The sequence below is a fragment of the Mus caroli genome, unplaced genomic scaffold, assembly GCF_978045245.1.
Source record: "Mus caroli unplaced genomic scaffold, Mus_caroli_1 scaffold_15, whole genome shotgun sequence".
Lineage (NCBI taxonomy): Eukaryota > Metazoa > Chordata > Mammalia > Rodentia > Muridae > Mus > Mus caroli.
In genome coordinates, this window is record NW_028227270.1 from 107,526,201 (window position 1) to 107,543,002 (window position 16,802).

Genomic DNA, 16,802 nt, shown 5'->3' on the forward strand with positions numbered 1-16,802 from the left:
CAGCTTGTCACTCACTCTTGCCAAGCTTTTTTCCCATCTTTTCTACCTATTTCTCTTTCTCATGACTCAACTGAGACTCCTTCCAGCCACCTTTATAATTTGTGCTGGTTAGTTTTTGACAGCTTGGCAAAGTCACCCAGGAAGAAGGAGTCTCAGTTAAGGAACTGCCTTTATGAGACTAGCCTGTTGGCATGGATGTGGGATGTTTTCCTGATTGCTGATTAATGGAGGAGGACCTGCTATGCTGCAATACCTATAGGCAGGTAGTCCTGTGCTGGATAAGAAAGGCAGCTGAGCAAGCCAGGGGTCAGCATTCCTGTGTTCTCTGCTTCAGTTCCTGCCTGAACCCATAAACCAAATAAATCCTTCTCTCCCCGAGTTGTTTTTGGTTAGTGTTTTATTAGAGCAAACTAGGGCACAGTTCATTCAGGGTTAATATCTTCATTAAGATAGTCTACAAATGTTTATTAATTTGGTTGTGAAGTCTATGTGGCAAAAGTCATGCAGTATTCTACCTGAATCTGTCACATTGTATAGTTCTAAGACCCAATCTAAGTCTATTACCAAGTATAAATGCTTTATATCCTCTAGCCATTTAATTTTTTTTCTACCCAACTTAATTTAGGTATTAGCCTTCTTATTCAATTAATTTAAAGAACTTCTAGTGGATACATTCTTGTAACATATGGGTTTGAGGGACAATATTACATCTCCAATAATTGCTTACCTAGTATATATCGATCATAAATATATAATGCCCAGGTTTCTAGTTTGCTCCTCATACCTAAATAGAGTCATCCATAGTATTCACTGGAGGTGGGTTGCAGGCATCCCACAGATACCAAAAGCTAAGAATATTCAAATCCCTTCTAGAAAATACCATATTTACATATAACTTACACATAGCCTCTTAGATAAGTTAAACTATCTTTAAGTTACTTGTAACACCTAAAATAAATGCCTTATAAATAGCTGTTATGCTCTATTGTCTAGAGAATAACCAGAAGACAATACTATAAATGTCTCAATATTCTCAATATTTCCAGTTTAATGTTGGCTGAACCTTCACAAGCAGAATTCATGGACAATTTTCAAAAGTTATGTCTATGGAAGACTTCTGTACTGAAGTGATAAACAGGGAAAAAAAAATCCAATGCCGGGCAGTGGTTGTACACGCCTTTAACCCCAGCACTTGGGAGGCAGAGGCAGGTGGATTTCTGAGTTCGAGGCCAGCCTGGTCTACAAAGTGAGTTTCAGGACAGTCAGGGCTACACAGAGAAACCCTGTCTCAAAAAACCAAAAAAAACCACAAAAAACAAAAAAACAAAAAACAAAAAAAAAGAAAGAAAAAGAAAGAAAAGAAAAGAAAAAAAAAAAGGAATCCAGTTTTTATATAAATTTCTGTTAATACATATTAAATTTTACCTAGTTTGCAATGTTTCAGGAATGAAGACTAAAACTGAAACTGAAACTGTAACTGAGAAGCATATCTCTGAGAATGCTTCTTACCTCTGCCCAGAGACCCATATGGAGATTTCCCCATGGACATTCTTTTTCCCTTGAGGATGCTGAATATAGGTAAGTACTAAGTGTTGCCATTTGCTTGGAAAGAAAATGTTCTCCTGTGATTCCGCCTGTGCTAGTGAAACAGCTTTCGTGTCATCATTTGAGTCCATGCACACACTGCAGAAAAAAGTCACAGATCAAAAACATGACAATTCTGACCTTAATAGTTAACACATATGCTGCAACTGTCATGATCAATATGTGAGATTAAAAGTAACTTCTATTTTAAAACAAACCAACTGAGAAAGTCAGTGTGACTTTTACATTACATCTGCTTCCTCAATTTATAAACTAAAATGGATTAGATTCATTGACTGATGTTAATAACTTGGGCAATAATTTCTATAAAGGCAGTTTCTACTTAATATACTCATTGTCTATTTTAGAAATTATAATGTAATATTTTGTTCAAGAAGCTAATACATACTGTAATAAATGTATAAATGCCAGAATGCATTGGATGCTAACTTTCTTTACAAGATTACTGAAAGTATAAGGAGAAAATGTATGCAGAAAACACCTAATAACATTTATAATATCTACAAAACACAAAATCTAAATACCATACAGACTTTTGACTTTTAGGAAGATAATATGTAATATACATTAAACTAGTAAATTGCTGTGTCCTGTTTGAACTCATGGAGAAGCTGTCTCTGGAAGCAGGATAAACACCACACCCCTATTCAAACCCAAGCATGCTTGTCTCAAAGTGTCTTCTAAGCTTCTTGTCCAGGGACAGGCTGGCCCCTTCACCCTGTGATAGGGAAAAAGGAGAACAAGAAAACAGAACAAGAATAAAAGTATTGTGCCCTTAAGGACACAAGGAGAGAGTACTGTTTGAGTAAAAACCGCTAAATAGAGAAACACTGTCCCATAGACGTTACTATCCTTATTGCATGGCATAACAATGGTTGTACTGGTTTAGGGAACTGGAAGGTCGTGCATGGAGAGCATCCTCTCTCTGCCTACGAGCCATGAAACCAAGACTGCCAGTATGACTGTCTTCAGCAGGACTTCTCCAGTCATGTCTGCTGGAGGTCTAGGCACCTGATTTGTTTGGCATATTATGCTATCTCTGTACTGCTAGATAGAATCCACGTGCTGCTGATAATTGTTCTTTTAATTTTTCTGTAATGATGTCTAATAACAGATTTTTATTATAAATATTATTTGATAAATTCTTAAGTAATGATATATTTGCTAAGAGTTGAGAATAATCAATACCGAAAGATAAAAGTGCCACTGTGGGGATCAGCCCACACTTGGATCATCAATGCTTTGGACCCCAGTGAAATCAAATGAATACAGCCATCTTCTATGAGTCTGTCACCAGGATTGATGGATTCTGTAACTTCTGGTCTATCACCTTCTGTGAGAAAAAAATGTTAGAATCATCAACAAAATAGTTCATACAATCTTTATGGAAAAGTACATTTTAAAGAATACAATGTATGTTGGTTTATTTGTAACAGATCATTTACACCAAAGGCTTAAACCTGTTCCAAACAACTGTATTTAAAGGTTACATGTTAACCTCAAAAGAACACAGTGGGCTAAAAAAAAAAACCCAAAACAAAAAAACTCCAGTGTTTTAAAAGTTATTAAATGCTTTAAACTACAAGGCCTGAGGGTGCTAAAGGACCATCATCAGCCACACTCTATACCAAGGTTCTGCTTCTGTTGGATTGGGCCACTCTAACACAACTGACCATGGCCCAGGGAGCACATGCCATCAACAGATGCCTTGCACTAAAAAAATTGTTACAAAGGCATGATCTATAATATTATTAATACTCTTCTTAGAAAAGCTGCAGTGCTCAAATGATCATTATTTAAGGTAGTGAACAACCTTGAAATAAACATGCTAAGGGATGCCAAAACCCTGAATCACAGTTTGTCTCCTCTGAGAGAAGTGTTTATGGCTTTGGGCTCACTGGTTATCCCTCCCAATGGCATCTTCCTACTTAAATCTTGAGTTACCTGTATACTCCCATTATCTGTGACAGCAATGGCAGGTGGAATATGTTCGATAAGCTATTTGTCACTATGATGTGACTTTGTTAAACTAAGCTAAGATGCACTAAAATAAACAGTGCATGTCCAAAAGCTCAGACTTTAAAAAAGAGGAACATTATCAATTATTAGGGTATATAAATATTAGCCACCATTTTTAACAGGTTAAAAAAATACACAGCCAGTTTCTAAGACTACTTCCTCTAGCTGCTGTATGACTTAAGAACTGTTGATTGCTTAAAAAAGAAGAGAACAAAAACAAAATTCAATTTCAATACATCCTAACAGCAGTTCTTCAGTTACAAATGAACTCTGTTCTAACTTTGGACTGTTACATATAAATGATCAGGGACAGTAACTAGAAGGGGCCATTGGTGTAAGACACAGAAGGAGAACTTAAAATAAAATGGCTATAGGGTTTTATTTATCACTATCTAGTATCAGAAGCCACACTAACACAGTCATGGGACTGGTAACTTCAACAGCTGTTGCAGAAATAGAGCATCCCCACTTCCCTATCTAAAGTTTAGAGTCAATGAAGATTTCAAGGCTGTTTGAAAACTCAGGCTTTGGTAATTCAGTAGTGAAGTAGGACCTTTAAGGTGGATAACACTTAAAGAATACATTAAAATACTGCCAGATATGCTTAAAGCTCAGGCAAACAGCTATTTGAAGAATCTTAGTGTATAGGTCAGACCCTTCCATCATACCTGCTCCTTCAAAACTGCCGTCTTCTAGAACTGATGGTTTGTTTCTTTTCTTTACTCTTTTCCCCCTTTCTGCAGCACTCTCGTATTCATGGATGTATTCCACATTAAACCACAGAGAAACACTAAATCCTTCTGACAGGTGTGGCCAGCAGTTCTGTCCCAGCAATGGCAGGTGGATTGGGGCTATATGCCAAGAGGAAAGCAGCCTACAGGGAAACCTCTCTCTATCAGCCTCTTTCTTGCCTCGGGAAATCCGTGTTCTTCTCAATAAGCCTAAGGCTTTACTGTTAAGAATCCCAGGAGGTTTCTGTGATAAGACACCATTGCTTAAACTCGGGGTATGCAGGAAAGGAAAGGTCAGACACTGTGAAGGGCTCATAGTAAAATCACTTTCAACAATTTTGTGAATACCAAGGAGAAGAATTTCCTAGAGAAAAAGAAAAGCAAGTAGAAGTTTACAGTCTTATAACCCAGATACATAATAACCTAAAATTTCAGGTTATAAGAAAAAATACAAACATACCTATGTATAATAGATTTAATTATTATGCAATTTCTCAATAAATTTGGTTTAAATTTTGGTATTTATGTTATAAATCTACTATTTATGAGTAGCTTTTAAGTAGTATAAGTGAAATACATTAATTATATGAGGAACTATTTCTATAAAACAAGGTTATCACTTCCTATGGTATTTCTCTCAAAACTATTTTTAAGATTTATTTTTATTTTTAAAGTGTGCACATGTGAGTGTGTGCCTGCCTGCCTGCCTGCCTGCACAGGAGCCTGAAAGGGCCAGGAAGTAGGCTCAGATCCCTTGGAGCTGTAGTTGCAGGGGTTTGTAAGATGCCCTGCATAGCTACTGGGATCTGAACTCAGGTCTGCATGACTGAGCAGCAAGTACTCTAACCACTGAGGCATCTTTCCAGTCCTATAACTCAAGTATTTTTAAGTGACGAATACAACCTTACAATTCTCCAGATCCCTAAATGATATTATACAATGATCAACTACATAAATTTGAATGTTCACACTCAATTAACAATAACAATTTCATAATTATATAACAACAATAATAACTATTATTATTGTTTCACTTGTTTTTCCCCCTGGCCAAGAAAAATTTCTTTCATTTGGTTTTGGTGAACTGAAGTAATGTTTTACGGTTTTACTCATCATAATTATAAGGTTTTTGTTTAAATGGAATACAGAAAAGGTAAAGATGTAATGTTAAAATGTACACTTAATTTAAAAAAGAAATAATCTATCATACAGCCAATCTCTCAAATGACCCACACTGGTATCCACAGAGCTTCCATGGGGACTGGAGACTTAAATGGGTGGTGAGGCGGGCAGTGAAGTGGACAGAGCAGTGTTCATCCTTCTTCACATAGCCTTGATGTTTTGTGATTAATTTGTAGATTCTTCCAATCAAGACTGCTTTACAAAAATGGGTTCCCTGCTTAGAGCCATTAGGCTACAGCAATGGGAAGTAGAATGCTCAACTAAAGAACAGATAATGATTCTTTAGAGAAAGGAAACATCTGGGATGGTTGTTGTGATTCATAATTACATTTTCTTTAGTAATTAAAATCACAGCATTTCTCAAGCAGAAAGGCTGGAGTTGACATTGGGCTAAAGGCATCTTGTTAGTCCAAATCAAAGTAAAATCAAGATATATACAGATACTATAGCTGAATATGTCAAACATAAAACATGGTACTGGGCTAAATAGTAATTACAATAGCAAGAGCTAATGGTTTACAAATTAGTGAAAATACATTATATTAAGGAATTAGTGAAAATATAAAAATTCTAGCATAATTACTGTACAAGGAGATTTCTCCAGAAATATTCTCAAAAGAAGAGTTAAGTCTTCTGAACACGTCCTTGCACTCATCAGAGATACCAAGAGATCCACCAGTACTCTCTGGCATGCTAAAGTTAAAAAGAAGAAAAAAATTAAAGGAAGATAATAATCAAATTTCACTGAAAGAAGTACAAAACTATAATCATATACTGAATGATTATAAACAACAGAGTTAGTAATCACAAAAATTGCTGAAGAAATAGCAAGATAACTAAAGGCAAATGAACTAACACTAATAAAATGGAAATTGTTTAGGTTATAACTACTACATCTTACATGGAACTTAAATGACAGATGTAAAATAGAAAAGATTATATAAATATCACAAGCTGTTTTGTTTGATCATTTTCATCTACTAGAGAGTCTAGCATAAAGTATAAGCAATGGTACACTAATTCATAAAAATCCATAAAGTAACAATTTGTAGATTGTTTTAACAGTGTTTCAAGTATATTTGTTCATGTATGTTTCAGCTGCTCCTCACTCAAAACAGAAAACAGAAATTATGCTCTATAAAGCAGACATGACAAAAACAATACTGCTGTAAAACCTGAGATGTATCTTAAAAGATCGGAGGTTTAAGACTAGAGACCCCTTTTAAGTAACCTGCTTCATGAAGGCAATGAGCAGACAGGATAGTGTAAGAGAAAGTGTTTCTGAAAGGACCACTTACAAGGATACCATAAATTGGCCTGGCCTTCACCCTGCAGGTAATTAATGGAAGTCCCTTAAAGGGTTTTGAAGAAAAAAGTAGCACAGCCAAAATGTGTTTAGATTTTTCTTAAAAGTTCAAAATGGACAGGTTTCAGTGTGAGTGTGCAAATAGATACACACAAATAATAATTTTTTAAAGACAGAAAATAATCAAGCAAAAGGACTCATAACTATAAAATAGGTGTGGTGGTTTCAGTGAAAATGGCCTTGGTAGGGTCATATGTTAGGTGAAACTGTTTGAGAAGAATTAGGAGGTGCGGCCTTGTTGGCAGAAACATGTCACTAGGGGTGGGTTTTGAGATTTCAATATCCCATACCTTTCCCAGTTCTCCCCACCCCACCTCTCTCCCTCTCTCTCCCTTTCTCCCTCGCTCTCTATCCCTCTCCCACTCTCTTTCTCTCTCCCTTGCCTCTTGCTTATGGATCACATGAAAGCTCTTGGCTACTGCTCCAGAGCCATGCCTGCCTGCCAACTGCCATGCTCCCTGTCATGACAGCCAAGGTTTCACCCTTAGAAACTGTAAGCCTCCATTAAATGCTTTCTCCTAGAGAGAGAGAGAGAGAGAGAGAGAGATGCTTTCTTCTATAGATTGCCCTGGTAATAGTGTTTCATCACAGCAACTGAAAAGGAACAAAGACATTGGGCAGCTACCATAATTTTAAAAATGAATAAAATATTGGGATATAATTGCTTTTAAAATGTTTGACATGCATATTTCTTTACTTATTTTATGTCTATGGGTATTTTGTATGCATGTACATCTGCATAAAGAAGAGGACATCAGACAGTTGTGAGCTGCTGTGTGCTGCTAGGAACTGAACTCAAGGCCTTCAAATAAGAAGTGAGTGATCTTAACCACTGGGCACTTTCTCTCTCCAGCCCCAATGGAGTAGAACTTTTAAAGTCTCCTTGAATGTAGCACAAAAGAAGAGAAGTACATGAGATAAGATACATGGCAGGATCAACCTTCACAGCCCAATATTACAACTCATATGTAAGAAAACAAAGAGCAAAGAATATGGAGAGAAGAAAATAATTTTTAGAAATAATAAATCTTTGGGATCATAGATCAGTCTTCCCTAGGTTTGACATAAAAGGCATAGCAACAAAAGCAAGGAAATATGACAATTTATTGTAATGTATCCTGGAAGGGAAGGGCTCTTTAGGACTAAGAAGAGGATGTTAGGCAATGCCTTAGGAGAAACTGAGTGTGTTATGAGTGTTAGTAGTAATGTGCTAACAGAGGCTTGTGAGCTTCAACATGCCATACCAGTGTTAACTGTTTGTAATGGAAAGCTGGTATGTAAGAGGGTAACGTAAGGACAATATATTCATGCACTAACTAAGTAAATGGAGGGAAAATCCTTTTCCTTATAGTAAAATCCCAACTCATAAACGTACAAAGAATGCCAGAAGTACAAAATCACTATTTAGCAAATATTACAGTACTACCCTTTTCATGCATGATCACCAATAGATGATAAAAACTGCGGGCTGAAATATGAGAAAAGTGAAATTTACATACTTTCAAGTTGCCACCCATAACATACTTGCAACTTACAATAGAGAAAACCTATAGACTATCTTTACCTGAGATGGTTAAAATTAACATCCCTAATAATAAGACACAGCCATCACAAAGCTTGGATATGTTGTCCTCTAGAGGACTTAACACTAATATTGGGTATTCCTGATAAAAACGTATAACTTGAAATTAACTTGGAGGAAGGAAGCATCACAAAATCCAAATTAACATTTCACATATACTCGTCTTAACCCTCATCTATAATTTAGATCTACTGTGGGCAGAAATCATGTTCGCTTTCATCACAAATTTCTCAACTGTCTGAGAAAGAACTAAGGAGAGAACACCAGATAAAGCATCAGTATAGTGTCGAGAGCAGGTTACTGTCCTCACAAAGCTACTGAACAACTTACTGCAGGCCTTGTTATCAACATTCTGCCCCTCTACTCAAAATATTTCACTGAGTGAGCATGAGGAACAAATAGGATGATACACATAAAAACAATTTGGAAACCATGGAGCAGTATGCTAGTGGAAGACACAATGAATTCTTCACACAACAGCACAATAATTACAAAGTTATTTCCTTAAACCAGGTTCAACTCACCTTGGAAATCAGAGTTGGTTTGTGTTAAAATATTCAAGAACCCGCCTAGAAGGATTTTCACAGTTCCCTGAAGATTAAAGAGTGAAACATACAAAATTAAAACATTTGACTTCGTGTAAGCATAATATAACTGTAATGTCATAATAATTTATTTCATAAGAGCCTATGTGTATACATGTGCACGTGTGTGTGCATGTATGTGTGAGAGAGAGAAAGAGAGAAAGAGAGAGTGTGTGTGTCTGTGGGTGTGTTTTTAAATGACTCAAAAAATACTGTTATAGGATTAAATACAAGTTTTAAGATCTGCTCTCAGGATACATTACTGTTTAGCTAATGACAGTATTAATTTCATGCTACTCACTTGAGAAATATAGGATTAGATGGCTTTAGAAAATCACTGGGTTAAACATAAGAAGAAGAAGAATTGGAGCATGAGTGTAAGTACTGATTCAACATAGGACATCCTTTACCTGTTGTATGAGTAGAGAAATGTTCTTTTCCTTCTGCCTGACAATTTTCAGAAAGCTCTCAAACACATGAGCAAGCACATCAAGTTTAGCTTTGCTAGCAGAAAGCAAATTTAATCCCAGCATGCAAATCTCAGGGTATATTATTTCCCCGTGAGTGAGGTTTTCAAGTAAGTTGTTTGAAACAATCGATCCACGGAAACCTTCTGCTTCAGGTTTTAATTCTACCCCTGACAAAGTAAAGAAAAAGAACGTTTTTATTCCCGAATATGAATATTTGAACCCTAACTCATCACTTAGAACATTCAACAAAAACAGCCCTCCTTCTATGAAGATGCTCACAAAGTCTTGCCTTGCAGCATTACTGTTGATTAAAGCTTGAACAATGAAGTCTTATGGGTAGTTTAATTTTGAAAGTAATTTTGCTTCTCAATGAAACCACAAATATTACCAACAGAAATTTTCATAAACATCTGATACAAATTTAACATTCTTTTGTTGCAACTGGAAAATCTTATCTCAAACTTTCTTATCCCAAAGTATTTACATCAGAATGAAGTTTATTTTATCTGCCCCTATTTCTGTGGTAATCGTAGCCTTCATTTGTTAAATTCTAAACATTGTCTGCTTTATGACTGTCTTACTGACTGACCTCAAAATGGTCTGCTGTACTCTTTGAAAACTGTTCATCCAAGGGCTGGGAGGAAAGTGCTTGCTGCACTTTGCATGAATTCAGGTTCTTAGCATCCATGCAAAAAGCTGGGCTCTGTGCCAAGAATCAGTAACACCAGGCCTAGGACAATTGACTCCCTGGAGTTCACTGGCCAGCCAGCTTAACAGAATCAGCAAGGTTCACTAGAGACTATCTCAAAAAATAAGATCTAGGAGACAGGTAAGACGACTCAGTGGGTAAAGGCGCTCACCACGAAAGCCTTAGCAACAACCTAAGTTTGGACCCTGGAACCCATGTATAGGTGAAAGGAGAAAACTGAATTCACAAAGTTGACCTTTGGCCAAACATTCACCATGGCACAATGTATTTGTCACCCATATCACGAATATTCACACAAAAATAATAATAAGTAAACTAAAGCTTAAAAGCTAAAGCAAAAAGCCTGGCATAGAGAGAGGTACATGCCTCTAGTCCCAGCATTGGGGAGGCAGAATAGCTAGGTCTCTGTGGGTTGGAGGCTAGCTTGGTCTACAAAGTGAGTTCCAGAGCTACATGGTGAGCCCTTGTCTCAAAAACAAAACAAAACAATCAAAAACAAAACACACAAAGGAAATTTTCCTTTGTACATTATATCTAGGTTATGATAAAACTACCATTAGGTCATTATTTTTTTAAAAAAATCATAGATACCTTTCAACCCTAAAATCAGTGATTATTCCCATTCCCTCCACACAAAAGAGAAAATCAACTTCTCGCAAGAATAAACTACTGTAAACTTAAGCTAAAAGTGCTGAGAAAGTCCAAAGGTCAGTATCTGAAAAGATAGAGCCTTTATAAAACTCTTGTGGCTCAAATAATCTGAGTTAGGGTTTCTATTGCTGTAACAAAATACCACTATAAAAAGCAACTTGGGCAGGAAAGCGTTTATTTCATCTTACAATTCTCAGGTCATACCTCATCGCTGAGGAAGTAAAGCTAGAACTCAAAAGCAGGAGCCTGAAAGCTGGAACTGAAGCAGAAGCCATAGAGAAGTGCTGCTTACTGGCTTGCTCCCCCTAATTTCTATAGCCTGTTTTCTTATCTATCACAGGACTACCTACCCAAGAGCAGCACCCACAGTGAGTTGACCCTCACACCCACATCACTAAATAAACACTAAATCCACAGGCCAATCTGATGGAGGCATTTCCTCAGTTGAGGTTGTTCCCTCTTCTCAAGTGAGAGCTTGTGTCAAGTTGACATAAAACAAGCAAGCAGGCCATCATTTACATTCTATCCAACCTGCATAGCCAGCACAAAGGATCCCATGCAACACAATTCCATCCTAAGAACTGGCTAGGTTACAGAAAACAAAGGAACCTGCTGCATCTGTCACCCATGGGATGTCACTGACAGTGAGATTCCAATGTACATATCATCTCTTCAGAAAGTTTCCCTGCCCAGACATATCCCTGTAGGCACATCACCTGCTTTTCCTTGTAGTATCTACTTCTGGGTATCTCCTTTCTTACTTGCATATAAAAGAAAAAGTTTCTCCTTCATTTTTATTCTTGGGCATCTACTTGGTTTAGACAAGGGGGTTTGGTTTGGTTTTGTTTCATCCTTACAGTGCAAGGGATCAATCATATCTGGGGCTATACTCTATCTTCCTAGTCTCGATGTCACTGTTGACATTATATATTTGTAATGTCAGATTTGTTGCGATGACAAAACAAAATGATGACACAATGCCTTTTTGAAACTGTAAGGCCACAATGTACAGGCAGGATGAACCTTTTGTTTATTTACAGTTTAACTAGCAGTCCAATCACAAGCATCAGAGACATCTTACCATCGTCTTGGGTGTCAACATCCTCAGGATTGCTTTCACTATCCGCTTCATAACCTTCTTCCTCACCTAGAAGTTTCAAACTACAACACTGAGAATCCTCAGTTTCTTCTGAAAAATCTCCAGGCTGGGACAACAGTTCTTCCTCAGAGGGATGACTCTATAAGGCCAGTGTAATTCAAAGTCAACATTGCAGCACTGACTCTTTTTCTCAGTTAACAGACTACTTATCATGAAAAAGTCACTTTAAGAACTGTCTCAATATTTTATTCAAAAGAAAAAAACTTAGTAATCAGATCAGGTTAAAAAAGAAGGTATGTAAAGAAGAAAATTAACAATAGTTAACCCAAAGTAAAAGAAGCGTAACAGTAAAGTTTTTAGGGAAACTTTTTAAGTTTCAGGGAAATGAGTTTCAGGGGGAAAAAATTAAAAATAGTTACTTTAAAAGAATGTTAACAGAACTCAAAATTTCTAATGCCACCCTCTATATGAGTGCTAGTCATTTTTGTTGAGCAATTTAAAATTAAAGTCAGTAGAGAGTTCTGTTATACCAATACAACAAGACAAGACAGACAAGGTATCTAAATATAAATAATTCCTGAGTCATCATTTAATAGATTACCAGCTGCTACAAACCAGTATCTCCTTTAAAAATACTTCAGTAAAGCAAAACTGGGAACGGAGAGAGGAAAGGAGAATGCTGATACTGAGGAGGCAACTATATTGTTTCTGTTTAGATTTGAAATTTTCTAAACTGAAATGTTTTAGGGAAAAAAAGACTATCAGTAATATTATCAAACCTTAATATAGCTTGTCTTATTGGAACAGTAATCAACAAATTTCCAGGTTAGATTAACTGCTTTTCTTTGAAGCAGGACAATTGATGATTTATTTATTGTCCCTTCCAGATGATGGAGAAATTAACCAACCAAGGAATTTACCTGGTCAAAATTCATGTTCCTGTGATTTAAATCAATGCCCTGATCCCACCCCACAAGCGCCCGCTTCTGCTAACCAGACCTAAGAACACAGCACATGATTCATACCTTTTCAGTCACAGCATCACCAGGACCCAAATCTGCTGAATGATTCCCCAGGGCTACTCGAAGCAGGGCATCAAATAAAGGCTTTGCTAATTCTGTTTCTGCCACCTTTGACTGGGAAAGGTGTTCCCTCAGTTCACACAATATATTTTCCACAGACAAGCCCTAAGGTAAAATGAAAGACTAAGAATATCAATAACACACATTTAAAAAGTGACAGAAAGGATTACAAGAAACAGGGAAAAATCCATTTATTTGTAATTAATATGAAGGTAAACTGACTGCAAAAAAAAATCTGAGTTCTTATCCAAATAATGTACTGTTAAAATTCTGTTTAATCATTAAAAAATCTACTCTTAGCAGGGTGGTGGTAATAAAAGCCTTTAATCCTAGCACATATGAGGCAGAATCAGGTGGATCTCTGAGTTCAGGCCAGCCTGGTCTACAGAGCCAGCACTACACAGAGAAACCCTGTCTTGAAAAAAATATAAATCCACTTTTTGGAGGCTGGGGAGATGGCTCAGTGGTTAAGAGTCCTTGCAGAGGACCCAAATTCCATTTCCAACACCTATATGGCAGCGCACAACTATTTGTAACTGCAGTTCCATGGAATCCAATACCCTCTCTTCTGACCTCCCCAGACACTTTGCACACATAGTGTGAAGACTTATGTCCATGCAAAATAGCATACATATAACATAAAAATAAATAAATCTTAACATTTTAACCAAGCATTCTTTGAAACTTCAAATTTTAGTTATCTCTAGAGTTTACAAATTCCTTATTCGTAAAGGTTCTCTAAGATTCTAAGAAGCAGTTCTAATTATTTTTTTCTTTTGCCTTCAGTTCTATCCTTTGAATGAAGCTATTAGGCTTGCCTAGCTCTCTATAACAGTAAATTAAAAAACAAAACAAAACAAAACAAAAAACCAAAAAACCAAAAACCCTTATCTTTCTTTGAAGGAATTCGAAGTCTAAAAAGTAAAACAAATAGGTACAGACCAGATGATAACCACAACAAAACCATAAACAAAGGTCAGAAAATATGGGCAGAGTACCCAACAGTAACACCAAGATTATGAACTTCTAAACTCTAAAACAAAATGACCTCAACGACTCACTTAACACTGAACTCACAAACTTTCCTAAAGGGGCTTTTGCAGAAAATTAAACAGTAAACTTCTTTCGAGTAGGAACTGTGTGTCCCTTGAGTCCTCCATACTTGGTATTCTTCTCTGTGCATTTAATAGTCAGACAATGGTACCAAGGGAAAGAGCTCCTGAGGCCCAGCCCTCTCAGAACCTATAAGGAGTGAATGGTTCCTGGGGAAGGGAAAGACATTTTTCTCCTGTGATATAACCACTGGCGAGGAACTCGTGCTCTGGTAAATAATTCTTCATCCAGGATTTTACAAGAAACCCTAATAAAATGTAGTGGGCTTTACACACACACACACACACACACACACCAAACAACAACAACAACAAATATGAAATAGAAAAGAAACTAGCTGGGATAAGGAAGGGGATGAGTGGGAAGGAAGAAAGAGAAGGCAAGGAGGGTAAATTGATATAAATACACTATATACATAAAACTGTCATTATGATTTCCGGTTTTATATATAATTAATACTTGAAAATAAATTTAAAATTTGTGGCAAAATAGACAGTGTTAAGTTAGAACATGTATATTATAATTATTATATGTATATGCAGTACATATAATACACATATATGCCACGTGAGATGGACTAAGTGCAAAGTATCACCTGAGATGGTAGCTCCAATTCCATCTTCTGTTGACAGGCTCTGGCACTATGAAGACAAATGGCCAGGAGAGACTCCAAAAGTCGTATGCTCTGGAGAGAAGTCTCACTTTGTTGACTCATAAATGCCTTTCCTTCCCCAGGAACAGATTCAGTAGCCAAAATCTGCTCTGCACTTGTGGGAAGCATATGCTGTGACTCCCATCCACTCACGCTGTCAGCATTCTTTCTCAGAAATCCCAGGTCTGATGCTGCTGCAGATGATACATCCCCCTTCAATGTCAGCTCAGGTTGAGATATCCTGATTAACTCTTGGTTTTCATTTCTACTCATTTCTCCCTGCCTTCTTCCTTGATCCTCTGTATGACTTCTGAATAGTTTTTGGATTATCATAAATATTAATTCATGGCACACTTGGAAACCACCAAGCCTGTGAAATTGTTTCTGGAAAACTGAGTTCAACATGTAGATCCAACGACACATGGACCAAATGTCTGCTGCATGGTGCAAACATTCAGGGGAAGGTAAGACAACGTTCTCAAGAGACAGACATGGTAGCATGTGACTTAATGGCTCACTGGCAGTGCTGTCATAGCCAGACGTATCTTCTGACTCATTGGCAGACTCCATATCAGAGTCTGCCTCTTTACTGACACACAGAAAAGCCACACAGAGGAAGAGGTTTATGGTGTTTATGTGAACATCCTGGTGAATGCTCTTTCGTTTTTTTGGATCAGGCTCTCTGAGGCTGGCATAAAACTTCCTGAGACTGCAAGGAGAATCTGAAGAAGCTTGCTGCTTATGGAGAGAAGGACCCACACTTAAGGACGGCAACTCCTGCGGGAGGTCTAACCCATCGACGTCTAGAACTGCAGCATCTTTCTGTTGTTCCCCTAGGCTGACAATCAGAGTTTCAAATGCTTTCAGGGAATGACTTCGAATCCCATCTAAGTAATTTAGTTCAATTATTTGGTTTACTCCATTACAACTTAAAAACAAATCTCTTATTACCCTGTGAGAGATAGGAAAAAAAGATTTTTATATGACATACTGAAACATTTATAAATAGTAAATATGTTATGTAAACATGCCATTGCTGTGTGTGGTATATACACTAAACACTGCCTACTCTGGTTCATTATTTGATAGTTCTAAGATACTGATCAAGGTCTCAAATTACTTTCTAATAGCACTTATATGCTTATATACAGCTCTGGAAGTACTTAAAAAGAAATATATATATATATATATATATATATATATATCACATTAAAAGACACAACTCAAGAAAGAATTTTGTCTTCAAATAATAAATTTCATAGAAATTCTAAATATCATAATTATTACTGGGGGGAGCAGGTATATATTTCCTTCACTTGCTACCTTGGTTCTCTAACACTTTGCTCAGGACTTCCCAAGTTAACAATCTTAACTGCTCCAAAATTAACAATCACAAAATTTGGAAAATTCATTGGTAAAATACAATTTAGACTTTCTTTTTGCTTATCTGTATTTTCTACTCTGTCCGAGTAATAAACATGACTGCGGCATTTAAGAAAGTACATCCTGCTGCCATTGACTCGGGAACCCAATAGTTCATGTATGTGCAAATTTTACACGGTCATAAATACATAAATACTACTTTAAGTTTATGTGCTACTCATAAAATAATACAAGCTCTTTTCCTGTCCTAACATGATCTTTATAAACATTTTAATGGACTTTAATATGCAATCTACATTGTAAATACAAAACCATTCATTTAAACTGGCCTTTTCTCTTAGATATCTTTGTCTCACACATTTCTTTCCTTCAGAAATATAACCAAAAATATATTTCACCCCCCCCCCACACACACACACACTGAGAAGCTAAAAATCAATGTCTCTAGCTTCTATCCTCTAACTACCTCCAGAAAAGTTAATTAAAATAATGTTTAAAAATGGCATGGGGGGTGAGTTAGGATGGGATAGGGAGTTTGTGGAGGGGAAACCAGAAAAGGGGATAACATTTGAAA

The 16,802-nt window shown here is 36.7% G+C and overlaps 1 protein-coding gene across 3 annotated transcripts in view; it reads right to left on the bottom strand.

The window, feature by feature from the left end:
- Lyst (lysosomal trafficking regulator) overlaps positions 1-16,802 on the bottom strand; it is a 175,270-nt gene that overhangs the window by 109,687 nt on the left and 48,781 nt on the right. For 2 of the 3 annotated variants that reach the window (XM_029468642.2, XM_021180035.3), the window contains exons 6-14: positions 14,789-15,797; positions 13,024-13,185; positions 11,981-12,137; positions 9,480-9,706; positions 9,010-9,076; positions 6,121-6,230; positions 4,293-4,719; positions 2,794-2,938; positions 1,510-1,683 (exon numbers count right to left, since the gene is read on the bottom strand). In XM_029468642.2, coding sequence (XP_029324502.1) covers positions 1,510-1,683; positions 2,794-2,938; positions 4,293-4,719; positions 6,121-6,230; positions 9,010-9,076; positions 9,480-9,706; positions 11,981-12,137; positions 13,024-13,185; positions 14,789-15,797 — 2,478 coding nt within the window. The remainder of the gene's footprint in view (positions 1-1,509; positions 1,684-2,793; positions 2,939-4,292; positions 4,720-6,120; positions 6,231-9,009; positions 9,077-9,479; positions 9,707-11,980; positions 12,138-13,023; positions 13,186-14,788; positions 15,798-16,802) is intronic. The other variant, XM_029468643.2, reaches the window with a different exon arrangement.